Consider the following 25,853-nt stretch of genomic DNA (forward strand, 5'->3'; position numbering starts at 1 on the left):
TTAGAAGCATATAAGGGTTGTACATAAAAGACATCACACTCGTAGGAGAAAGGGGGTCCGTAATTTTGTGACAGTGTGTGATGAGAAGGGGGTGTGGGGGGGGGGGGGGGTTAGTGTGATGCCACACTTTTGCATTATAAAATAAACCGGGAGTGATCTCCCCTAAACTTTCTCGAATATTCTTATATAAAATAACAGGGGATGGGAACTCGGGCTATAGACATGATTTTTAATCCATTTTAAATACTTAAAGTTTTAAAAATAGAATAAAATCTCGTAGACAAATAATTGCACACCAAGTGAACGCGAAATAAAAAAGCGCATAATAGTGCGCAATATTATTAGTACTTTTAAAATTTACATTAGTTTTTTGAGAAATCGGAAGTAACGTAAATTACTACTTCCAGTCAACGGAAATTACTCAAAATTTAACAGAAGGTAGAGAATTAGATCTTTTACTTACATGTGAAATTTCATTTATCTATCTGAAATAGTACTCAAGTTATAGGCTTTTGAAAAATTCAAAGTAGAAAAAGTACCACTTCCGGTTGTCGGAAATCGCTCAAAAGTTGATACGGATCTACGATTTTGATATAATACTTATATATGAAATTTCATCAACCTAGCTGTAACGGTACTCAAGTTATCGTGTTTACACACGGACACACAGACACAGACACACACACACACACACACAGACATACGGACAAGATTGCAAAATTATGTTTTTCCGTATCAGTGAGGTGTAAAACGTCGAGATTTGTAAAAATCTCGATTTTTTTTTTGCACGATTACAATACTTTCTCTATACTACGTATATATGAGAAAGTAAAAAACAATGTTAGAAAACGACTTTTAGCCGTTATTTCGCGGTTTAGAAAACTGTTTTAATAAATTGTAATAGAAATGGATTATAATACTCTACGTTGACAGAGTTCAGACAAGAAATTGGAATAACGATGTTTGAAAAATTCAACTGCAGTTTTGAGGGGGGGGGGGGGGAAGGGGGGGTGTAGGCAGACGTGTGACGTCATTTTTAATGAGATCTAGCTTTTTGTGACGATGTGTGATGGAAGGGAGGGGGGGGGAAGGTAAAAATAGAAAAAAAACGTGACGTCATTTATGGATGACCCGCATGTTAAGAAATCTAAATTTGATAGATCTGTCAATATTATTCAATAAACAGGCTTACATTTTTTCTTACTCTAACAGAAATCCCAGTGTTGAGTACCAAACGGTTCCAAGTTATAGACAGGCGCCATTGCTCCTTCACGGCACATTTGACGTCCATTTCTCGCAAGCTACGGAGGAAGAATTCTGGGACGATGGTCCAATCGATATCTATGAATCTTTTGCTCAACACTCCTTCAAGACTTTAGACACGTGTAACAACACCTGCGAAGTTAAGGAGCCAGTCTGCAGAGCGAATAACACTAAAGCGCTCTTTGATTTAAATATAAAAGGTTTAATATATAAGAAACCCTTTCTCGGAAGGGGACAGTATGTGTACGAGTGGGAGAAGAAATATTTGAGTTATCCTCCTTTGAACGATACCAAAACGTTGCCTGATTTGAAGTTGTCGAAAGTGACGGTTGAAAACGCAAGGCAAGGTGTGGTCAGGTGTAGGATACTTGGAACTATACGCGGTCGTCTGGATGTTGTGGATGGGTATGGGCGTCAGAGAACCAAGGGAGACGATGTGGTTAGAGTTTGGATGAGGGGAGATAACAACTCGGATTATGCTTCGGTTGGGGAAGTCACCGATTTACAAAATGGCAGCTACACTTTCTCTCTTACTTGTTTGTGGAATGGAACAGCTTTGGTATTATTTTTTTGTTGTTGCAGTTTTTAAAAACAAAATAATAGTAGTAATAATAATTTAAAAAAAAAACCCTCTAAAAGCCATAACATAGGTTTAATATGATAAATGGAAATTCTCTACGTCTGTTTCTTAAAAAATATATAAATTAATGTTGCCAGGTAAAGGTAGCAATCTCCTACCCACGGGAGTTTATAAGAATCGTTATCCACCAGATCCACATTGGGGTGGCCAGGTACATGACGGGAACTTTCATCAAAGAACAAATTAAAGAGGTATTTCCAAAAAATTACGTAGCCTATGCACGTCCCCTAAAATTGTATACATATTCTTTCTTAAATTTCTTCATAAACCATATTTCTGATTAAAAAAAAATATTTTATTGCTTAAAAAAATCAATACATGACAGGAACTTTCATCAAAGAACAAATTAAAGAGGTATTTCTAAAAATTACGTAGCCTACGTACGTTTACCCTAAATTGTATACATATTCGTTCTTAAATTTCCTGATAAACCGTATTTCTGATTTTAAAAAAATATTTTATTGCTTAAAAATATCAATACAAAAATCAATTAAAAAAAAATCAAATTTAATTTGCCCACTAATTTGTTGTACTATATAAACAGGATACTATTTGCTTTAATACCCCCAACATACCTGGCTGGGAATGTATTTGTAACTTCAGCAAGTTTGGGTATGAGAATTATTACTGTGGTAGACCGAGGGACACTAGGTAGGAGAAATACAGATCTTTAAATACTTGTACATATAAATTAAAACTGTATATCGATTTATATATATATATATATATATATATATATATATATATATATATATATATATATATATAATGACATTACCTATGTACTAATTATAAAAATACGTTTTTGAAATCATTTTACGCAACGCTTTAATTAAAGCTATTTTAATTGAAGGTTAACCTGCGATGATTGGTTGTATGGAGACACTTTAAATGTGGCACCTCCGCATGACGTAACAGCCGCTGAACGGGCTTTGACTCTTTCTATAATCGGGTAAACACTAGCCTCGTGGAAACAACATCAAGAGCTACAATGTACATGTTTCTCACATTTCTAAGCAGAGTTTCTTCCAGGCATCTCTTCGGGTTTCTGCCCGAAGAAAGTCTACCCCCCCCCCGAACTAAATGGAATATACTTTTAAAAGTGTCCGCTCCCCCCCCCCCCCGAAAATTTCAAGCCCCCCCCCCCTCCCCCCAGAGAAGAAAGTCTGGAAGAAACACTATTTCTAAGTTGTCTGATATAGGACTTAATAGTTTTAAATGTAATTTTGGATTACTTTATCAGGTTTTGATATATCTGGTTATAAATTAATTTCTTTTTCTCAGAACACCAGCACAGCGAGTTGTGATGCCAGAAATTGAAGTTCTAATTGTAAACGAAGGTAAACTCTAAGAAAAAAAAATATATTGACATCTTGGACATTGCTACGCTTATGTAGCAAATATGTTGTTGGATTTTTGTAAAAATAACCCAGTAGCGTAGCGAGGGGAGGGGGGGGGGGGCGCCAAAATGGGTTGGAAAAATAAATTGAAAAGTTGAGGGGGTGCAAATTAAAAGTTTGAGGGGGGGGGGGGGGGGTGCAAATCGAAAGTTTGACGGGGGGGGGGGGGGGGTGCAAATCGAAATCGAAAAGTTTGTCCCCGGGTGCCGGGAAGGGTCGCTACGCCTCTGACATAACCCGGAAACGTTTTATAATTTGAATGCTAACCCGAGAGTTTCGATGTTGGATTGCATGAAATGTCTCTGTCCACCCAACTGCTGGATACCTGAATCTGGTTGGGGAAACTAAGACGGCTGGGGATAGTGCTGACCACAGTATGCCGAGCAGTGTTTCTTCCAGACTTTTTTCTCCAGGGGGGGGGGGGGGGCACTTGAAATTTTCGGGGGGGGGGGGGCGGTAGACTTTCTTCGGGGGGGGGGGGGCCGACACTGTTAAAAGTATATATTTTCTATATAAATTATATAAATTTCATTTCGTTCGGGGGCGGGGGGCGGTAAAATTTTTTAGGGGGGGGGGGCTCTGCCTGGAAGAAACTCTGATGCTGAGGTCACCGAATTAGCATGAACTCTACTTCATCGTGTGACTTTGGCGTGAAGGGGAAAAGATTATTTTGAATCCCGTGTGTTTATCTGATTGGTACATTTTAAAAGAAACTGTTGTTTACTGACAAGATGCGTAAGCGTTTAAAAAATTAAATAAATAATAATAATTTAAAAAAAAACAATAACAAAAACAGGGTCTCCAAACTTTTCAGTCAGAGGGCCGCATTAACTATCAAATTTCACTTCGAGGGCCAGTTTCTTCCAGGCATGTCTTTGATTTTTCTGGACAAAGTTCCTCAGCCATCACCAACAAACGTTTTTAACGTGGACAAAAAGATCTCCGCGGGCCGGATGAGAGGACGTCTCGGGCCGCATCCGGCCCGCGGGCCGTAGTTTGGAGACCCCTGACAAAAAACAACAACCCTACACTGTGGTGGTTATAAAACCACAGATACGTTAACACAACACAACGTGCTGAAATATTTGTTTTCACAGGGAACCTTCCTGAACTCTTGCCCTGTCGCGAGTCGAATAAAAACGTCACCTGGGTCAGGAGAACCCCTAAAGGCTACTGGTCATCCGGTAATGTCTGGAACTCCCTTGTCTGTAGAGACGAAGGAATCATCACAACGAACTGGACACGGCACTGTCTCCGGAACACTTCGGTCTGGATCTTCGGTGATTCCAACGGAAGACTCATGTTTTTTAGTTTTAACGACATAGCAAATTGCGTTGCAACGGAAGGGGAGTACCCCGATAAAGCAACCTGCGTGATTCCTGAGTACAACATCACCATAACGTTACTCGCGCACGAACCCCAGAACTACGTTTTGACCCGACGACACGACCCGAGTTCCTGACTTTATCCAGACACTGCCCGCAAACAAAAAACACGTTCTAATCATTCATTACTACCTCCACTTCACCCCGCCCATCTCAGTGTACTGTCGTTACGCATGAGGAAACTCAGAGAAGGCATCGAGAAAATGTTGGATTCGAACCCTAACGTTCTAATCGGGCTGAGGATACCTCACGTGACTTCTAAGTACTACACCGACACTCACGCCGTGGGCGGGGACCCCCTTGTCCCCCAGTACATCGACCTGATAAGGGAAAGATTCAGAGGTCTAGAGGATAGAGTCGTGTTCTTGGATTTGTGGGAAATGTCCATTGGAATAGAAAATGTCGACTATCATCCGCCACAATACATCAATCGTGAAATGATAAAATTTTTATTATCGTTTCAATGTTAGTATACCAAATCTAATATATATATATATATATTTATATATATATATATATATATATATATATATATATATATATATATATATATATATATATATATATATATATATATATATATATATATATATATATATATATATATATATATATATAGTGTAAAGAAAAATAGCATACGTGTATTATTTTACTGTGCATTTTAACTTCATATCTGAGACGTTCAAACCATGTTTGCATAGGTATTTAAACTCCACAAACAACTTATATCAAATACGTAATTTTGCTGGAATAGGAATGATTGATTTTAGAAACAATTAATAATGAATAGCAACCCCTCCCCCTTATATACCAAATAAAAAAAGTTTATATAGAAAAGTTAATGTTTTTAATCAGTGTCCGCCCATCACCACACGGAAGTTTCCGGTGCCCCTACCACGGAAAAAAATGTCCGAAATAAACCTTGTTTTCTACACGCGTATCTACCATTTTCTCCTCTATTCCTTAATCGTATGCAATAACCCATTATTTAAAAAAAAAAAGCTGTTAGTATAACGTGACATAATTCGGTGAAGTACAGATTACATTGGGGTCGATACTCATATACGCTTTTTGAGAATCACTCCACTAAAATAAATAATAGTTAAAAGAAGCTAGCTACAGTCCGGCAACAGTCCTTAGCTAAGAATTACTGCCAGGATATGCATGTGATGTAAATATGTGGGCAGTTACTATTTTTATTAGCTTTGTAAATTTTAATATTTTTATCAACAGCTCGAAGCCGAAATTGATAGCGATTGAAATTGTTCTTGAAACGGAAGTTATTTATTATTTTGTAACGTAGTTGTCTTTTTAAATACGTTGTGTCTGCATTACCGTTGAAAATATGTAATGCATTATGGAATATGGAAACATAAAATGTACACACAAATGACAAACTCGGCACAGCCGTAAATTATAGCGATTTCAACTTTTTACAGTTTTATCTTTTACCAAATGTTTAATTTTTATTTAATTTTGCCTGTCCCATATGCTAAATTACTACAAATTGTTAAAATACTCAAGCGAAATAATTCAATAAAATATTGTTTTTTCATTCTGTAATTGTGTCGTATATTTTTTGTTTTGTTTTAATCTTTTTGGAAACTGCCGACGATTTTAATGCCAAAGTCTGGAGTTACTATGCCTGCGAGGGTCGGCATGGTCTAGTCGGTAAAGCTCATGGTTGCTAAACCGAAAAACTCTCGAGTTCGAACCTTCGGGCAGATGAGGCTCGTTAGCTGGGGACAGCCACTCTTCTAGGAGAGACAACTCCAAAATCAAACAACTGCTGCCTTGTAGTTTGTTCTTGGTTGGACAAAGGCTACGGAAGCAAATCCAAAAAGAAAAGCAGGCTGAAATCGGAGTCAATGGTCTCAATGGCGCATAACCAGTTGACACGTATACTTAATTGTGATGGAAGCATGGTCGAGTCGACACAAACCATATCATGGTTGATAAATTCGAAACTCGAGTTCAAACCCTTTGGCAGATAAGGCTCGATCCCTGCCAACACTAAAAAATAAGAACGATGATGAAGAAGAAGAAGATTATGCCTGCTTCAGTGAAAACATAATGTCCGAACCAACACAGCTCCAAGTCGACAAAGGCATGTTGATTACGTCAGTCCATGCAGTAAGACAGAGGTGTACAAGGACTAATGTAACAACACTTCATCTTCTACATAGTCATCATCTTCATCTTCTCCCGTTTGTAACAACTTTTAACAACAAATCTGTATCTTTCTGACACGAACAGACACGTGTCTTGGGTGACATCTCTTTCACCAGGAACTGGACGGATTACAAGCTGGGCTTTGGCTCGTACATTGGCGACTTCTGGCTTGGAAATGAATTTGTCCACCAAATGACGTCGGAGGTAACTAATAAAATGTCCTCCTGATTTCAAATTATAGACTGTAACCTCATACAAAACAAGTTAATTAAAAAAGTCTAGTGACATTTATGCGCAATTTCCTTATGTTATCTAAAAATAGCTCTGACGTATAATGCTGGGGTGCGTTCAAGCTAGAAGAACGATCGGTTTGTAGGTGTTTATGTAATTTTAAATTTTGTGACCGAACGAGAGGATATTTTTGAAAACTTTCTTCGGCAATATTGTTCTAAATTATGGCAGGAATCGATTGGTAGATGTTTCAAGTCGCTAAGTGGTCTGGTTGCCGAGATATGGGCCAAAAACTGAATTTTTTTCGAGTTTTTTTGGCTCTTCCGGGAAATACATGAAAGAAACCCGGAATTTTTATAGCCTATGCTCATTCTCGTAACTTGCTTAACATAATTGCTTTTGGAACTAGTCATCGATATTGCTTCGTTGAGGAGGAGATACGACTTAAAGCCCGGACACACATTCATCCATACATTCATCCATCCATCCATTCCCAGAAATGACGAGTTAATAAACGCAATTCTCCAGAATGGAAATTGCGCTAAAAAAAAAAAAAAAAAAAAAAAAAAAAAAAAAAAAAAAAAAAAAAAAAAAAAAAAAAAAAAAACAACCGTACATGACATGTAATTCAAATTTGATTTTTTTTAACAGGGTATGCACCAACTAAGAATAGACATAATATACAAAGGCAGCTCGTATCACGCCGTATACAACTCGTTTAGGATCGAAGACGAGGCTTCCTCCTATACTCTACGTCTCGGACAGCATTATGGCAATGCCAAAGATCAACTCAACTACAATAAAGATATGAAATTTGCAACATACGACAGGGCAGACAACAATAACTGTGCTACCAGGCACGCTGGGGGCTGGTGGTTTGACAGCTGTCACTATGTCTTTCTCAATGGCATTTGGTTGTCCAGCAGTAACAGCGGTGTAGTTTGGTACGAGATTTCAGGCTTCAGTAATTCGCTGTGTAGCGTGGAGATGAAGTTTCGCAAGCAATTGTAGCTGTGGTTACCTCAGTCTCATCAACCATTGTCCAAGTAATGGTATTTTGATTAAAGACTTAAATACGAAACATAAATAAAGTGTTTAATTTTTTTAGTTGAGTTTTTTTTTACCCTAAAGCCTGAACGAAAACAATTTGATTAGTATAGTAAATACTAAAAGACTGAATGTATGTGCACACATACAATCGCTCACATAAACATTTTATTGAAATTGTTGCTAAGTCCACGAGTCTTCTTTGTACTTTACGACATAGCCCCCCTTCCTGCCCCTTAGAAAATTAAGTGCTTCCCCCCCGCCCCCCCCCCCCCCACTCCTGGGAGAAAAAAAGTCTGGAAAAAAAAAACACTGAAAAAAAAGTTCTTGTCGTGTTGGGCTCCCTGCAGTCCTCCCAAGGTGAGTTCTAAAACGGAACTTACCTGTTTTAAGCTTGAGTGTCTTTAGTTATAATTATAAAGTGTCTATAATATTGTGTGATTATGTAACGATTTTTTTTTGTTTTTGAAAAATAAAAGGTTCCAGCCTAAAATTGTTATATATGAATCCTTTAGGAGAGGGTGAAAAATACGAAAAGAAAATTAATTAGATGTTTAATTTACGACTAAGACTGTATGTCTACTAACATTAAGTATTGCAATCTATAACGGCAACTGATGTATTTGTTTTTCAACTTGATAATGCTAAAAAAACCTACCGAACTATTTTGTTTAGAACTTCTGCTCTATATAATTGTTACAATAGCAAATAATAACTTAAATTTGTATTTATCTGTAAGCGGTCAACCTAAGGTGCAGGAATTTGAAATGAATGTAATGTTAAGCAACGAATTATCTCCCGTTTGAAAATCCAAATACCAAAATTGTATTCAAGGGAAATAACTTTCACAAGAACGGCTAAATTAACCAAGTGTATCTAAGACATGCTTGAAAAACCCAATTAAAAGCTCTAAATTTCTTTACGTAATAATTATAACAAATCTTTCATATTAGATATGTAACCTTGTAAAAGCAATATATTTTACCTATTGAATACTTAACTGTAGGTTTATTTTGGAAGTCTAAAAAATCGTAGCTTGAATATAACATACTTCTATTCAATTTTGATTACATACTTTTAATTAACACTGCTAAGCATTAGGAATACATTAAAAATTTTGGATCCCCTAAATAAAGGGACGTCTTTCAAAACATTAAACACAGGTAACTGTTTTAGACATTGCAAGAATTATTGCTTAAAATACTTTAAAATATATTATTTGAAAAAAAAACAACAAAGTTTACAGTTAGTTATAAATTCCATCCTATTTAATATAATATATTAATACTCAGTGTTTAGCGACCTAGGCAAAACTTCTTAAAAGCGCCCCGTCCCTCAAACTTTCGATTTGCACCCCCTCTCAAACTTTCTTTTTGCATCCCACCCCTCAAACTTTCAATTTGTTTTTCCAACCCATTTTGGCGCCCCCCTACGGACAGCGCCCTAGGCGACCGCCTAGTTCGCCTTATAGGTAGCGCCGGCCCTGGTTCATACTTAGCGTGTAGGGAGAGAAGTCCACGCTGTATGCGTGTATGCTATCAAAACAACAGATCTTTACGGTTGCAAATTACACATCAAAAGTTTAAAAGTGGTGGGATTTAGCTGTCATTGGCTCGATTTGTTTGTGAATTGCTGTTGGTTCATGAAAAAAAAAATTCATTCAGGCATTTAAAAGACGATAGTGGTAGTGGAGGTAGGACAAAATGGTTACTTTTATGCCAAGATCAGTGTTTCTTCCAGACTTTTTTCTCCGGGGGGGCACTTGAAATCTTCGGGGGGGCGGTAAACTTTCTTCGGGGGGGCGGACACTGTTAAAAGTATATATTTTCTATATAAATTATATAAATTTCATTTCGTTCGGGGGGGCGGTAAAAAATTTTCGGGGGGGCTTCGCCCCCCCGAAGAGATGCCTGGAAGAAACTCTGGCCAAGATGTCGGGAGACGATTTGTCGAGAGCCAATATGTCCAGAGTCAATACGACGGGAGCTCATTTGACATTAGCCAATAAGTCGGGGCCCTTGTGACGGGACTATTTTGACTGGGTCGTTTTGTCGGGGGTCAAATTGACGGGTCCGCTTTAATGGAGTCGTTTTGTCCCCGGCCGTTTTGACGGTGAACCCGTTAAACCCTATAATCCGGTTACTATAACATCTTAAATTTTGCTCATATTTAAAAGCAAATTTTAGCTCGCTCGACAGTCGTATCTAAAAAATCTCGTTTATCGGGACACGACACTCGTATTTCGAGCTAGATCTAGATCTGTTTTACAGACGTCAAGCTCCTCAATAAAGCCTTAAAAGAATAATTTTTAGAAGGAAAAAGAAGTTGAAGTGTGGTATTGGTGGGATGAAGTAAAAAAATCGGCAAAAACATGAAGTCATTAAAGGACGATTTTTATCAAACACTCCCTATGATCCAGTTAGAATCTATATCGTCAAAATTTCAATAAATGGTAAAACATATTTAGGCCAAAGTTTTTCTAGAAATGCCAACCATCTAGATCTATCTCATAATTAATTTTGTCTATGCTAAATAAAGTTTTCTTTCGTATCTCCCGGAAATGTTTTAATATACAACATGGCAGCGCCCATGATGAAAACAAGTCACTTTCCTCTGCAATGTTTTCGTCATTGTATTGCATTCCACCCGCAAAAATTAATAAAATCACGCGACAACAAAGCTTGTTACTTAATAAGCAGGCATTGTTCCACGAAAACACAGCCTGCTGTACGCGTTAGATTCGCTCCAAGTCCCACTGGTTATCTTCATTTGGGTGGTCTTCGTACTGCTTTGTACAATTTTTTGTTCGCCCGGTCTCATAACGGAACTTTCATCTTGAGAATAGAAGATACTGATCAGGCATGAGCACTTCATGACTTATTGAATAGATCTAGGCCTAGCTACACTGATCATAGTTTTTAAAATATTTAGTATTTACTATTTATTTAGGGCTTAGGGCATTTTAGTATGATTTTAGGGCTTTAGTTAGGCCCTATGCCCCTATGCCCTATTTGAAATAGGCTATTTAAAGGCTATTAATATTTAATAGTAGGCCTATTTATTTGTAGTTTTTTTTCTGTCGTTTCGGATATTTACAATTTAGAATCAACCCTGTGGCGTATATTTAGCCTGTCGCTTGACCTATTTTCGCTTGACGTAGCCATTTAAAAGCAAACGTGTTTTTTCACAAATCATTTTTTAGGCTGCCGATTAATTTTGATAATTAAAACGGGGAGAATGTTTACACCGGTGACCGATAATGGAATCTTCTTTAAAAAAGAGGTGTTAGGTTATTGGTAGTTAACTAAATAAACACCCTGTCCCTAACCCCAACCCTGATCCTACCATACGGCTAACCCTAATGGACACCAGCGAGAAAAGTCTCAAAGGTATTTGAGAGGTGTATAAATAAATTCATTTAAAAATCATGCACAGCGTAGTTACAATTAATATGGTTATAAAATCCTGTCTGTCGGGTTTTTTTCGGACTTTACTAAAGATTGGATGTATTTGATGTTTATAATATTTTCGGTAACTAAATAAAAATTAAAAAAAAAGCAAAAACAATTTGGTTTTCACGTGTAATGGCGACATAAACAATGGCATCCTGGATAGGCCGCCATTGATTTTATTGTACACATTGTAAGCTAAAAATAGAAAACTAGGTCATGGGGTTTTAAATTTGCATTGTTATTTAAAAACTTGATCTGCAAAGTTGTGTAAACAAATAGTTATCGATCACTAAGTTACTGTACAGCCAATCAATATTTGTCTTACGAAAGTGAAACATCCGGTTATAACTTAGGCTTGATGAAAATAAATAGAAATGTAGCCTTAAACTCAACAAATTATTTTCAAGTTCTCTGGATTTGCAACTTTTATAGCATTTATTCTAAAAATATAAAATTTCTAAATTAATTTTTCGGGCAGATGAGGCTCGTTAGCTGGGGACAGCCACTCTTCTAGGAGAGACAACTCCAAAATCAAACAACTGCTGCCTTGTAGTTTGTTCTTGGTTGGACAAAGGCTATGGAAGCAAATCCAAAAAAGAAAAGCAGGCTGAAATCGGAGTCAATGGCCTCAATGGCGCATAACCAGTTGACACGTACCGCTTAATTGTGTTGGAGGCGTGGTCGAGTCGGCAAAAAGCTCATGGTTGATAAATTCGAACAAAGTCTCATGTTCAAACCCACTGGCAGATAAATCTCGATCCCCTTCAACACTAATAATTAAGAACGAAGAAGAAGAAGAAGAAGAAATTAATTTTAGGCTTAAGTTTTTTTTTTTTTTTTTTTACGGTCTAAATCTAAAAAGCACGTTTTTATTCCATGCCAACAACATTATGGAAGGAATCTCGTCAACTCGCTCGCCTCCATTTCTAACCATAAAATTAGTCGAGATTACAATACTACTAACAACCCAACACCCCCTTTTTAACATTATTGGACACCGGTATCTATAATCATCCAAAAAGGGTATCTAATTAAGGATAATTAAATGTAGTTTTTCATTCTTTAAGTCATCTTGAACAATATTGAAGTTAAAATCCTACCTTTACTTTGTATCCCTGGGGTGGCCTCAACCAACCGACAGGCTTGTTGCATTGAGTTAAATATAAAGCCAAAACAACAACAATTCGTATTAAATTAGTGAATTCAAGAATAGAATAGATCATAGAAAATTTAATGAAGTATGCACCGTACATTTACAGATGAGAGTTTGTACTGTCTGAACTTTTCGTTCTCTAGAGTAGACATTATTGCAATATTTAAAAAAATATTTTGGTACTTCTAATACAGTCATCTATAACTAGTAGGGGATTTATTTTGTTCTTAAACTTCACTTATTTGATCACTATTGGGGTTAGCAATTATAGGCCTACAACAATGACCATGTTTTAACTACACCTATTTAACAATATTCATAATTAAAATTATCCAATGTTGGCTTACTCAATTAAATTTCTTTTTAAAAGTTGTAAATTAATTATTGTTTTATTTAATTGAATTACTAAAAACTTTCATTACATTTATTTTAGAGTCGTGCAGTGCCAGGAGCAATTGAATATTTACAAAATACTCTTCACTGGGCAGGGATAGATCCTGATGAAGGTTGGTATCTGAGAATAGCAATACTTTAGGTATGTTAGTTGTCTGTGTCAGTTTTAGGGTTTGGTTAGACACTTTAGCGCCCATGGAATAATATAATTGTGGGTTATCTACTTCCCCCTCCTCATGCTACTGCTTTAGTTTTATACCCCAAGGTCAGAACTGTTTTATAAAAGGAAGTAGTTTTGGCCCAAGAATAGAAGGGTAATACCTTTGTGAAGTATTTAGAGGAAAATGTTCTTTGTCACTAACCTTAGTGTGAAATTTCATGTCAATTGTGATAGACAGAAGACTTGCGAAGTAAAGTGTAAGTGATAAAAATACAAGTACTTCACTGATAGGCACACATTTTATTTATGTTTACTAATACTTGGGTTTAAAATGGTTCAATATATTTATTGTTCTAGAAATTCTATGTACACAATGATCTCTATAAGATGTTATTAACCCTTCAGCCTTTCCTTCTAACACAATGTTATAACTGTTACCATCTCTACATTTTCAAAGTAAACTAAATTTTAGTCAAGTTTATAATGAGCTGTGCTCTGAAATTCTAGTAGTACATGTTCTAAAAAGGAGGTATTCAATAGTGCGAAGTAACATAAAACAGGCAAAAAATTTTTTCGTAAGTTTTATTCCTGACTATGAACATGAGTAGGATGTAGAACATACTATTTTTTTGCATTATTTTATCATTATGTATTTGTACATACACTTATAACAAGAAAAATATTTTTAGATCTTAATATTTTAATTAACACTGTGTATTAATCCTTAGGTCCTGTTGTTGGGGGCAGATTTGGTCCATACATTCAGGTAAATTACATTTTTAACTTATTTCCTTAATTACATATTAATGTCTTAAATTTTTTATCATTAATTAAAAAAAACAACAAAATATTGAAAAATTTAATTATGATTAAACGTTTGACTCTACAGTCTGAGAGGTTAAAAATTTATCAGGAGAACATTCAAACCCTACTGAAGAATGGATGGGCGTATCGTTGTTTTTGTACAGAGCGTAGGCTGGAACTGATGCGCAAAGAAGCAGCAAGGAAAGGAGAGCCATCTAGGTATGACAACCGCTGTAGATCACTGGCCCACAGTGAAGTTGAGGCGTTGCTAGCTCAAGGGACAGAGCACGTCATTAGACTAAAAGTAAGACATTAGTCTGATTTTTTATTTTATCTTAACTAATCTTTCATCTGAAATTTAATAATGAGATTTCTTAAATTGAATCTCAAAGGATCTGACATGTACTCCTCATAAGTTGGAGAAGTGAGCACTTAAACAAAATTTAACTTCCACTTGTACATAGCAGGGTTCTAAAAATAAAATTAAATAGCTGTAATTTATTGTTGATTTGAATAGTTTTGTAAAAATGCAACTATAAAAAATCCCATTTCAATGTTGATTTGAAGCTATTACCGCCAGTTATTGCACATAAGTTTCTATATTATTGCTGTTACATCTGTAGCTTGAGCCGACCCCTGACCCCTGGGACGACATGGTGAAAGGTGAAACATCACACGACATAGAGGACATAGAAGGTGACCCAGTGAGTAGCTTGTCTATGGCTTTTAAATTTTTTTTACTTTTAAAAAGTAACTAAGTTTATCATGACACATTTTGTCTTAAATTTTGTTTTGTAATGTGTTTCTTTTAGTCATTGAAATTAAGAATTTTTCTATGATTAATTACAACTTGCGCATCATGTTCAATATTAAACTTTACTAGAAGAAGAAAAAATTATTTAATTAAATAACAGCAATTTTTGTATATATATATGTTCGTTTCAATTTTCGTAAACATATGTTCATTTCAATGTTCGAAAATATATTTTCATTTACATTTTCATAAATATATGTTCATTTCAATTTTTGTAAATATATGTTCATTCAAATACACTCTTAGTGTTAAAAATATTTGTAGGTGCTTATGAAATCGGATGGCTACCCAACATATCATTGTGTAAATACATGTTCATTTAAATAAACTCTTACTGTTGAAAATATTTGTAAGTGCTTATGAAATCAGATGGCTACCCAATGTACCATTTTGTAAATATATGTTTATTTAAATAAACCCTTACTGTTGAAAATATTTGTAGGTGCTTATGAAATCAGATGGCTACCCAATGTACCATTTTGTAAATATATGTTCATTTAAATAAACTCTTACTGTTGAAAATATTTGTAGGTGCTTATGAAATCAGATGGTTACCCAATGTACCATTTTGTAAATATATGTTTATTTAAATAAACCCTTACTGTTAAAAATATTTGTAGGTGCTTATGAAATCAGATGGCTACCCAACATACCATTGTGTAAATACATGTTCATTTAAATAAACTCTTACTGTTGAAAATATTTGTAGGTGCTTATGAAATCAGATGGCTACCCAACATACCATTTTGCCAATGTTGTGGACGACCACCTTATGGAAGTGTCTCATGTTTTAAGAGGTTCTGTAAGTTTGGCATTGGTGTTTTATTTTAAATCATTAACAATTGTTTGAGATTTAAATTTTACCTAATGAGATCTACCTTTGTTTGCTAAATCAAAAACATAAACAGGATTTTTTTCTACTTTTATAGGAATGGTTACCATCAACACCTAAACATATATTGTTGTATAAAGCTTTTGGATGGCAACCACCTAAATTTGGTCATATGCCTCTGATAGTTAATCAGTAAGTTTTAACATCTCACTAAATATATTGAGCAAGGTTTGAGTTCTTAATTACATTTTTTTTTTAAGCTGTAATAAAATCTTTTTTCTCCAATTATTGTGAATACATACTTTTGAATTTTTTAATTAATTTGTTATATTGCATTATTAAAAAGAGTTTTATCACAAAATTTTTTTTTCCAATGTTTTTTTTAGAGACGGTACAAAATTATCAAAAAGGCAAGGTGATATCCATGTAGACTATTTTCGGGTAAGTTAATCTTAATTCTTGTGACGATTATAATTTTATTGTTTGTTACAACAACTGGTTTCTACTTCATAGAAAATTAATTGCATGTTTTGTTCTCTTTGCCATCCCTACAAAACATGGTTTTCAATTTTAAGTATGTTTAATTCATAGCAGTATCACTCTCTTTGTATGCCCTTCCTGGTTAGTTTAAGGATGTTTTAATGTTTTATTTCTATCATTTGAAGGAGCTTGGCTGCTTTCCTCAAGCTGTTCTCAACTACATCACAACTGTAGGCGGTGGCTTTCAGAAAAGTACATTGGACATGACATTACAGGAAATGTGTAGCAGTGTAAGTTTCTTTATCTCTGGTATTTTAATACAAACTTTTAGTGTTGTTTCTTTAGCACTGATATTTAAATAAAAAATTATATTGTACTATCTCTTATGTCAGTTTTAAAAACAATATTTTAAATTATACTGTTCAGCATCTCTATATTCTAGATTTAAATGTAAAATTATATCATAGTTTATCTAATGTCTGTGTTTTGATCTACCTTATAGATAACAATACAAAATTATTCTCTTGTTTCTTTACATTTAAAGTTTAAACACAAAATTATATTATAAGATTTTCTACATTATAGCTTTCTATAGTATAAAACTATTTTAGTTTCCCAATCTTATGGTTGTGAATACAATAAAATACATAATTATACTGTTATCCTTTAATACCTATATTCAAATCAAACTTTATAAAATGTTAGTAAATTTGTTGTTTTGTGTCATAAAGTGTAAAAACATGATGCTATATTTGCTCCTTTTTTTAGTTTGATGTGCGCAATATCAGGCGCAATTCAGGTCGGCTAAGTCCAATGTGGTTGCAAGAGGCTAATCGGCTGCATATTAAAAAAATGGTCAATTCTAATGACGCCAGTGTTGTTGATGATTTGGTCAGTCAAGTCAGGCAGCTGGTAGTCAGTAAATTTAACGACAGGTGAAATTACTTTCTTTACAGAAGTCGAGTTGACATAATAAATTCAGTTGGATATTAATTTAATTAGATGTTAGTATACCAGGCAGCTGGTAGTCAGTAAATTTAACGACAGGTGAAATTCTTTTCTTTACAGAAGTCGAGTTGACAATTTAGTTAGCAAATTTATTTAATTAGATGTTAGTATATTTGGACTCACTTGCATTGAATTTATTTTCTTGTGGTTTGAGATACTGAAATTTTTCTGAATAACCAGTTTCTTTTTCCTCCTATTCAAGAAAGGATTTTGTTGAAAATTTATTTTAAAATATTTTTTTTTTGACTTTATTGTAGACTGGGTGAAGGTGCCTTAAGAGAACAAGTGCTAAGGAAAGATTACATTGTTAAAATAATACGATGGAGTTTGCTAGAAGTAAGTTAAATATTTTATTCATTTTTGTAAGTTTCCTTTTATAAAACTGAGTTTGATCTCTTTAATTTCAGTAAACCAATTAAGTTTTTTTATAAGCAAGTTTATTTTGTGTTTTTGCTGAGTCTGTATAACTTAAAAATCTGTTGTTACTAAAAATTTATTAAACAAATCAAGAAAATATCCTTATCTGTTTGAATGAGAGCTGCATGAGAGCTGCATAAGACTATTAAGATACAATTTTTTTAACAACAGATGAGTAAATGAATTAAAGAAATAACCATAAAAAAGTTATTTTTAGTCACCTATTTGTGTAGCAATACTAGCATCATCAAAGCCTCAGCTATCACTACAATTAACTTTTCTTTAACTAATCTGTTTACAATTTTTCCCCCCTTTAACTAATCTGTTTACAATTTTTCCCCTCCTTTAACTAATCTGTTTACAATTTTTCCCCCCCTTTAACTAATCTGTTTACAATTTTTTCCCTCCTTTAACTAATCTGTTTATAATTTTTTCCCTCCTTTAACTAATCTGTTTACAATTTTTTCCCTCCTTTAACTAATCTGTTTACAATTTTTTCCCTCCTTTAACTAATCTGTTTACAATTTTTTCCCTCCTTTAACTAATCTGCCTACAATTTTTTCCCGTAGGACAGAACTAGCTACCTGACAGATTTTGTGGGCCCCGACTTGGAATACCTTTGGGTTACGCCATCTCCCACAAACCTGACTGAAGTGATGCTCATGGAGAAGAATGCCATCACACTGCTGACAGACTTCATGCACTGGGTGTCGTCAGTGGAGGACTTCAGCCTTGACAATCTCAACACACAGCTCAAACTTTACCTGGCTAGGAAACAGCTCAAGCCGAAGAAATATTTTGCATTGATAAGGACAGCACTCACTGGGTTAAAGGTTTGTTCGGAATGTTTATTTTTCTTTACAAATATTGCACTTTTGGGACTGCATGGTTGGGTGGTAGAGCACTTGACTAACAACCTGAAATTCTTGAGTTTGGATCAAGGCTTTACTATGTTTCTGAGTCCACCCAGCTCTGATTGGCACCAGACTGGCTTTATAGAAAGTAAAGGCGGCTTAGCATAGTGTTGACCACACCATCCCTTCATATGCTGAGATCAAGACACATAAACTATACTTTATCTGCCCATAGGATCATAAGGCCTAAAAAGGGGTGCTTTACTTTACTTTTGATGCATTTGCATGTTTTATTTCTTAGTTTAAAAAAATTATAACAAGAATTTAACCTAAATATGTCTATCGATTTCTTTGAAATTTATCTGTATTTGATGTGTGTTTTTTGTTTTCTATTTTTGCAACAGCAAGGCGCACCAATAGCAGAAATGTTGCATGTCATCGGCCATGACAACATAACTCACAGACTTGAAACTGTTCTAGAAAGTTTGAAACAGTTACCTTCTTCTTCGGGTCAAAATGTGTAATTTATCGAACGGGTGAACTTGAACAATTTAAATGGAGAAAAATGTTATTGTATGTAATGCATGTTTGAATGATATAGTTTGAGATTTTTCTAAATTGTGCATTGTATATTGTCGTTAAGAGGATGTGAAAGCTTTAAAATTACACATATATACCATTAGGTCTTAAATTTCATTGTACTTGATATTCATGTGATATTTTTTAAACATTAAATTAAGGAAACTAAAGAAACATGAAATTGTTTTGTTTAATTTAATAATTTCTTTGACAATAAAAAATAAATACTGCCTTATATCACACTTTATGCTTAGACTATTTTACATGTGACAATAAATAGAAAAAAAATACATATTTCACATACATACAAATTGTGCTGCCTTTTGGTTTAAAACACACACAAATGCATTATTTTCTTTCATGTCTATCTAAACATTAATTGCATTTAAATTTCATTTTTGGCTTGTCACAAAACTCAGCCAACAAAGTCTTTAGAAATGTACAAATTCATTATTACATTTCATAATATTGCCAAAGTTAGCATAAGTGTATGACTTAAAATATCACATCTAGATATTGATTGGGGGTATAAGGTCTATAATTGCTTCAAGCATCATCTTCGTCCATAACCTCCCTAATTTCAGCATCCTTGGGTTCTGTCATGTCTATTCGTATACCTGCAAAGATAAAATTATTCTAGCTTAATCTTTGTTATACATAATTAAAAAAAAAATAATAAAACACCTTTATGGCAAGGCGCCAATGACTAGTGAATATTGTACAGTTATCACTTTTCCCTAGCAGTACAGATATTCTTAGTGTGATAGTTTATTTAAATCATTTGGTTTAATGTTGAAGGTGAACAATACTTAATGAAAGTTAATGGAATTGTATTTTACAAAGAATTAATTTTAACATTAATACTCAACTGTTTTTTCTTAATTCAGTTAATTTTTTTTGGTAGTTTACTCTTAACATAATGCTAAAACAAATCATGTTGCTTATTTTTTAAAATTATCACTTTGCAAGTAGCTAACTAGTAAGGAAGGATAGTTATAGAAAAATTATTTGTAGCACTTTTCTCTGGTTGTACACAATGCTTGGGAAAGAATAAAAAATAAAACTTACCAACATAAGTAGGGAATCTAGGTGAGCCACCTTTGGTAATTTCTTGAAATTTGTAAGTAATGATGGTCCCAATCTTTGGTGGGTTTCTTCTATCCTTATTGTTTAACCTAAAGTTACACAAGAGGACACTTATTATTTTACCTGTCATTTAAAAAATTATGGAAACACAGGTTTCAAAAAGGGAAATTATTCAGTGTAATCCCAACAGAAATATTAAGTTTTTAAAGAAAAGCATACAACCACTTCATGTGGTATACAGTTTTTAAAAATACCGCCATAAAATGTTTTATGATAATAGTGATGAGATTTAAGATCTGGTACTCACCCTGACCCAACAGAGAATTCCTTCCCACAAGCCATGCGACATCTGAGTGCTCCACACAGGCCAGGGTTAGATTTACTGTCTTCATGTCCTATGACAATGGCCTGATGTAATCAGAGTAATTAAATTATAGTATTTTGACAGTCAAACTAACAGAGTATACAAATAAATGATCCAACTATTATATAGTTAACAATGCAGATTTCAATTTTGTATTGTTAAGTTATAAATTGAATGTCTTTTTTTTTCGAAAATACTGGCAGAAAATTTGAATAAATGTTAATGTTTTTCTGATACAAAAAAATTAAATAGTGTATGACTGTGGGAATTCATTAAAAAAGAAAACATAGTTTCATTAACATTTGGCAATACAGATGTGTGATAAGAAATAAGCTGCAAGTTTTCAAACAGCCAGTTTTTCTAGCTCTAAGTTACATTTTTATGTTTAGTTGTTTTAATTTTATAATGAAAATAAAAAAATGAGTCAACAAAATTCTAGATTTAAAGAAAATCACCTCTGCGTCATAAAACTTCTTTATCTTGAGGAGTGTATCCGACCTTGTAGCTTCATATTTAGACAAAGGTTTGCGAATCATTAACCCTTCGCCTCCCATGTTGAGAACTTTGGTTAATTTTTCCTCTAAATGTTCTTTACTTTTGCACTTGACTTGCTCAACAAAAACAGCATATTCTGGTCTGCAAGGGAAACAACCACAACATTTACTTTGATTAATAGTTTGTTAATTGGCATATGGCATTTGTTTTAATTAGGTTCTTCTACTTAAAATGTAGTGGTTTCTTTTTCTTTTAATTGAAATTAGAAGAGTTTGCATTTTAAACCCTACCTATTAACTTCTAGCTAATATGTGGGATGCAAGTTATAATTTAAATATATTATAGTATAAACATTATGTCTGTTTTTCGTTATTTAATCAGGCATGTTGACAAGTATAACAATAAAATGAATTGTTTGAAAACATCAATTAAAAAATAACGAAAAAGAGAAGATATCAAATGTGACATACTGGTGCTCTTCAAAGTAATCCTTAATAATGTTCATTCTCTTCTCAAAAGTTTCCTTTCCCATTCGTGGTGAGTCAAACACCTGAAATGAGAATTAAATTCTATCATAACTTGTGTGTGAGCACATACAGCAGTCAGTAATAAAACTGTTCAGCATTGAAGATTTTATTTTTCAGACAAATAAAATATTTAAATAAAATCTTTTATAGCATAAAAATATAAGGTAAAAAACATTGACAGCTAATGGAATCAAATGTTTGTATTGCCCGATTATATTGATAAGCATTGCCAGATTATATTGATATTATTGATAAGTTAAAATGAAATAAAAATATTAAACTATTGTTTAAAAGCCTTGTTAACATCATAGAGTTAAAAAAAAAAGATGACTAATTTTTCATCAAGACAAAACTTTATAAATCTACAATCACTAAAATAGGCTAAACATTACAACAATGGATGATTCTACTTATGTGAATTATTTTTGTACACTCACATGGTATTTGATGTCTTTCCACTTGGGACTTTCAGCAGTCTTTACAATGCTGACTGTGGACTGGAATTGACCTCTGCCACCAAACAACTCTCCATCCAGATAAATATCTTTAGGTAAATCCTGTTCATTAGACATATAAAGAAAATCATTAACGTTGAATAAAAAAACTGCATAATGAAACTGTGTATTTAAGCATGTGTCATTGTTATGTGTACTTAATATTATGAATAAATGCTAGCTATAATTCTTTATTAACCTCTTTATATGTTGGCCTACCTTTGTAAACCAATCAGGTGCGTAAAAAGCATTTCCTAGTCTGGAGTAAAAACAACTGAAAAATAAAATGAAGTTACAAAACATTAATTTTTAAAATTTTAATAATCTAATTCACTCAACCCCATTTTAAAAACTCAGACAGCTTCTCACATCAAGTTTAATTTACTAAACATTTTCCAAAATAATTTTTTTTTTCAAGCACTCGGATCTCAGTGTCTCAAAAAAAAGAAGAAAACAATTACCTTCCAGTCCATATGGCCCTCACACCATCTAGCTTTTCACTGATCCACCAGCCAACTGGATTATTTTTACTGAAGATTTTAAAACCAATTAAATTAAAAAAACAAAAACCACTCACTTATGAAGACCATTCTAAATAAGAAATCGTAATAATTTTACATTTGCAATTTGTTCAAGCTATAAATTATTAAAATAAACAAAAAAAAAAAGCAGAAGTTATTTCCTTTATCTCTTTAGAGTGATCAATCAATCATATTTTGTTGCATTTACTTCGTAAAACATTGATGTAACAAACAGGACAAATTGAAACAATAGCAAACCTTCAATAAAACATTTTAGCTATGTTTTAAGTAATTATGTTAAATGAAAGTATATTAAAAGTTATGAATAAAAAAAACAACTTACGTTTCATCATATTTCTTGGCCAATAGAACACTGACTTGTATGTGTGATTTTATTGATGGCTTTTTTGGCTTCTTGCTAGCCTCAAGCCTCTTTTGGTCAAACTCCTCACCAAGATATTCTTTTAAATGTTTGCATGTCCTTTCATTTATAGGCGCCCTCTGGATAAGAAACCCCTTACACCTAAAGAGGTCAGATACAAATTTTAAAAATGAAATTGATAAAAAAATTTAAAATCAATAATTAATGTTCAGTTAGATCTTAGAGTAACCATTTATAAATTAAAACATTAAAAATGTTTGATTTTATTGTACAATTGCATTATTATTAGTACATTAAAATCAATAAACTGCAATAGTCCAAAGACTAAGGTTTAGTGAGATTGGGCTATATTCTAACTTACGTGCATGAGTAAATATCGTCTTCTCGTTTGAGCTTATAGCCTGTATTGAACTCCACTGTGTCCCCATCTTCCAAAGGATTGAGAGATTCTTCTGATGATGACTTACTTCTTGTGTTTTTCTCTTCCTCTGGTGAAAAGAATTTACAACAACATAGAAAAAGATATAGATCCAAGTCTAGACAAACACTGTTTTAACCAAGAGTTTGCAAAAAACCTGGACACTTAAAAAATAAAAGATTTTCTGAACCCGTATTCAAATTCTAGATCTAGATCAACTACAATTCCCTTCTTTAATTTTTTTTCTTTCAATAAATGACAAATGAGTGATCTCAATCAGAAATTTCCGTTCAAAAAAGTTGTCTATTTCCATATTTAGATGATTAATTTCATAAATTAAATTAAAATTATTATTGTTTAAAATGTTCTTAAAATTTATCGTAAAAATGATCTTTACCTTTATCTTCTTCATCTTTAGGATGGTAGAATTGCTCTTTATGTGTATCGCTTGTCTGATAACATTTGGCCCAATACTTGCACTTTTGCCGTTTCTCCTGATATTTGATAATTTTAGGTGGAGAGTTATTTTTCTTGTTTTCATTTTTTGAGCTGCCCGCTGCTTCTGGGGCTTTTGAATTAGCTTTTTTAGTTTTCCCTTTACTGTAGTCAACTGCGATTTTTTCTTCTTCAGAAGTATCGACTTTTTGTTTTTTTGCTGGTGGTGGTTTGCTGGTGGTCGGTGGCTTTGTGGGATTGGATGAGGAGGGTTTTGGGGTATCTGGTGGGGTAGAGGAAGTAGATTTTGCTTCTTCTTCTGCCTTCCGTTTTGAGCTTCGCCTTATCATGGACGGGACCTCGTCATCAGAACCGCTAATAGCATGGACAATACGCTGCATTGGATATACAATTTTTTTAGTTGGTTTGCCAAATAGAAAAAAAATAAAAATAAGATCCTTAAGAATCAACAATCAAAACAAAATGCGTGTCAGGAATATTAAACATTGCTCCTCGATGTAAGGTACAAAGTGTTCATTGCTTCATATCAAGATCCTGGTCAGAACATTTGGCCTACCTAATAACTCTTGGCCTATAGCCCCCCCCCCCCCCCATATTTAAAAATTCCTTTTTGTTTAAAAAAAAGAGGCATATTACAAATAACATTTAGAATCTAGTTTTTTTTTAAGAATGACGTAATTGATCTGAATATTAAAGAGGCACACTTTTGTGTGTCACATAAGTAATGGTCGTGTTTCTTTCATTTTCTCCGCGGGAGAGCGGGATGGGGGGGGGGGGGGGGGGGGGGTAAACGTGGTTCGGAGTAATGCTCTCCCTTCCCCTGAAGAGATGCATGAAAGAAACTCTGATTATGGGCTTATTTCACATGCATCTACCAAAAACGCCAGGAAATAACATTTATCCTAATAAAATTCGATCTATTTAAAAGAGACAACCTTGCAACTCCGTTGCTTAAACACAACTCCCAACACAATGGCCCTAATCAATAAAGCCGGAACATATGGTCAATATGGATTATTTATAGCTATTGATTTGCTTGCTGACTATAGAAAACCTTAACTAAAAAAAGCGATAAGATACGAATAAAAAAATAAAACTAACTGTTTTTGAAGGTGCAGCAGCTTTATCATCTTCGTCCCCTGGATGTGAGAATTCCTCCCTGTGTTTCTTGTTTTTACGATAACATTTGTCCCCAAACTCGCACTTTTTCTTCATTGCTTCGACTGCTGCCATGTTAAAGATACTTCTGTTCTCGCAGAGCAGGGAAATAAAGCGTATGATTTCAACGAATTCTCTCCACAACTTGTTCAGTGATTTTTTTTTAAATACTGGCAAAAATGTTAACAATTTGAATACAAGGGCTATATGTCCAAATATACCTCACTAGACACTTCTTATGTGCTTACAAAAAAGACTTCTAGATCTAGATCTAATTTTATTATAACTTGAATGAATATTACAATTATTGTATTACCGACATAAAAATTCAATAAGACACGCCCCTTTTAGTCAATTAACTCTGATCAGCTCAAAATTACTGATTAAGTAACATAATATTACTTATAATTAAACAGTTGATTCGTTTTTCGCATATTTTATTAAAGAAAGCTGTGCTACTTTAACTGAGTTCGAAATGTGAATTATTTCAACACTAACGGGACTATCTTACCAGCAACGTTTATATTTCCCTCAAGCAAGTAGCAACCTGACAACTAAAAATAAAAATCTATAAATAACTACTTAGTAATGCTCCGCGAAGAAATCAGCTTTTCCGGATTTATCAGCGAAGCAGAAATGGGCCTTCCCGATAAACATATACCAGAATCCTAAGCGTAGGTGCCCAATCCATTTCCATTTGTCATTTTATAGTGTTTTGTTTTCTACCCAGTGTTGTTATTTAAAAAAAACAACAACAGATCTATATAGGCCTACTCCTTAGGCACCTATTTATAAATGTTTGTATTCTTTCCAGTGGCGTAGCGAGGTCGGGTGTCACCCGGTGCGGCACCTAGACCTAAGGTGTCAC

General features: G+C 34.0%; 3 protein-coding genes across 4 annotated transcripts; 2 read left to right on the plus strand and 1 right to left on the minus strand.

Annotated features, from left to right (window-relative positions):
- Positions 1 to 6,761: 6,761 nt before the first annotated feature.
- On the plus strand, positions 6,762 to 8,169 carry LOC131940315 (ficolin-2-like). Its single transcript, XM_059298967.1, has 3 exons — positions 6,762 to 6,821; positions 6,945 to 7,064; positions 7,743 to 8,169. Exons 1-3 carry the CDS (start codon positions 6,762 to 6,764, stop codon positions 8,100 to 8,102), a joined length of 540 nt encoding a protein of 179 aa, XP_059154950.1. The 3' UTR covers positions 8,103 to 8,169.
- A 2,549-nt stretch (positions 8,170 to 10,718) lies between these two features.
- LOC131940295 (putative glutamate--tRNA ligase, mitochondrial) lies at positions 10,719 to 19,220 on the plus strand. Its single transcript, XM_059298941.1, has 13 exons — positions 10,719 to 10,997; positions 13,177 to 13,249; positions 14,025 to 14,062; positions 14,186 to 14,404; positions 14,724 to 14,804; positions 15,624 to 15,716; positions 15,844 to 15,938; positions 16,133 to 16,187; positions 16,412 to 16,516; positions 16,995 to 17,161; positions 17,492 to 17,570; positions 18,221 to 18,484; positions 18,910 to 19,220. Exons 1-13 carry the CDS (start codon positions 10,728 to 10,730, stop codon positions 19,027 to 19,029), a joined length of 1,659 nt encoding a protein of 552 aa, XP_059154924.1. The 5' UTR covers positions 10,719 to 10,727; the 3' UTR covers positions 19,030 to 19,220.
- A 75-nt stretch (positions 19,221 to 19,295) lies between these two features.
- LOC131940296 (uncharacterized) lies at positions 19,296 to 25,547 on the minus strand. Of its 2 annotated transcripts, XM_059298943.1 has the most exons (13): positions 25,497 to 25,547; positions 24,929 to 25,073; positions 23,769 to 24,201; positions 23,315 to 23,441; positions 22,915 to 23,094; positions 22,512 to 22,580; positions 22,270 to 22,324; positions 21,994 to 22,113; positions 21,500 to 21,579; positions 20,990 to 21,170; positions 20,478 to 20,578; positions 20,153 to 20,259; positions 19,296 to 19,701 (listed from the first exon to the last, which is right to left on the minus strand). In XM_059298943.1, the coding sequence occupies exons 2-13, from the start codon at positions 25,058 to 25,060 to the stop codon at positions 19,631 to 19,633; spliced, it is 1,656 nt and encodes a 551-aa protein (XP_059154926.1). In that variant the 5' UTR covers positions 25,061 to 25,073; positions 25,497 to 25,547; the 3' UTR covers positions 19,296 to 19,630. The 2 variants fall into 2 exon arrangements, with proteins under 2 accessions (XP_059154926.1, XP_059154925.1); XM_059298942.1 differs by lacking the exon at positions 25,497 to 25,547 and having other exon boundaries at positions 24,929 to 25,155.
- Positions 25,548 to 25,853: the final 306 nt, after the last annotated feature.

This window comes from Physella acuta, unplaced genomic scaffold (genome assembly GCF_028476545.2).
Source record: "Physella acuta isolate Inbredline_101_S28 unplaced genomic scaffold, ASM2847654v3 ptg000315l, whole genome shotgun sequence".
Lineage (NCBI taxonomy): Eukaryota > Metazoa > Mollusca > Gastropoda > Physidae > Physella > Physella acuta.

What these genes read in the sequence shown, in the direction of transcription:
- LOC131940315 (XM_059298967.1), top strand. Translation starts at nt 6,762, where the DNA reads ATGTCCGAACCAACACAGCTCCAAGTCGACAAAGGCATGTTGATTACG. An exon ending in TGATTACGTCAGTCCATGCA is followed by an intron (nt 6,822 to 6,944) that starts GTAAGACAGAGG and finishes TGACACGAACAG; the next exon opens with ACACGTGTCTTGGGTGACAT. An exon ending in TCCACCAAATGACGTCGGAG is followed by an intron (nt 7,065 to 7,742) that starts GTAACTAATAAA and finishes TTTTTTTAACAG; the next exon opens with GGTATGCACCAACTAAGAAT.
- LOC131940295 (XM_059298941.1), top strand. Translation starts at nt 10,728, where the DNA reads ATGATGAAAACAAGTCACTTTCCTCTGCAATGTTTTCGTCATTGTATT. An exon ending in GAATAGAAGATACTGATCAG is followed by an intron (nt 10,998 to 13,176) that starts GCATGAGCACTT and finishes CATTTATTTTAG; the next exon opens with AGTCGTGCAGTGCCAGGAGC. An exon ending in ATGCCTCTGATAGTTAATCA is followed by an intron (nt 15,939 to 16,132) that starts GTAAGTTTTAAC and finishes TGTTTTTTTTAG; the next exon opens with AGACGGTACAAAATTATCAA.
- LOC131940296 (XM_059298943.1), bottom strand. Translation starts at nt 25,060, where the DNA reads ATGGCAGCAGTCGAAGCAATGAAGAAAAAGTGCGAGTTTGGGGACAAA. An exon ending in GACGATATTTACTCATGCAC is followed by an intron (nt 23,095 to 23,314) that starts GTAAGTTAGAAT and finishes TGACCTCTTTAG; the next exon opens with GTGTAAGGGGTTTCTTATCC. An exon ending in AGAAGTTTTATGACGCAGAG is followed by an intron (nt 20,579 to 20,989) that starts GTGATTTTCTTT and finishes TGATTACATCAG; the next exon opens with GCCATTGTCATAGGACATGA.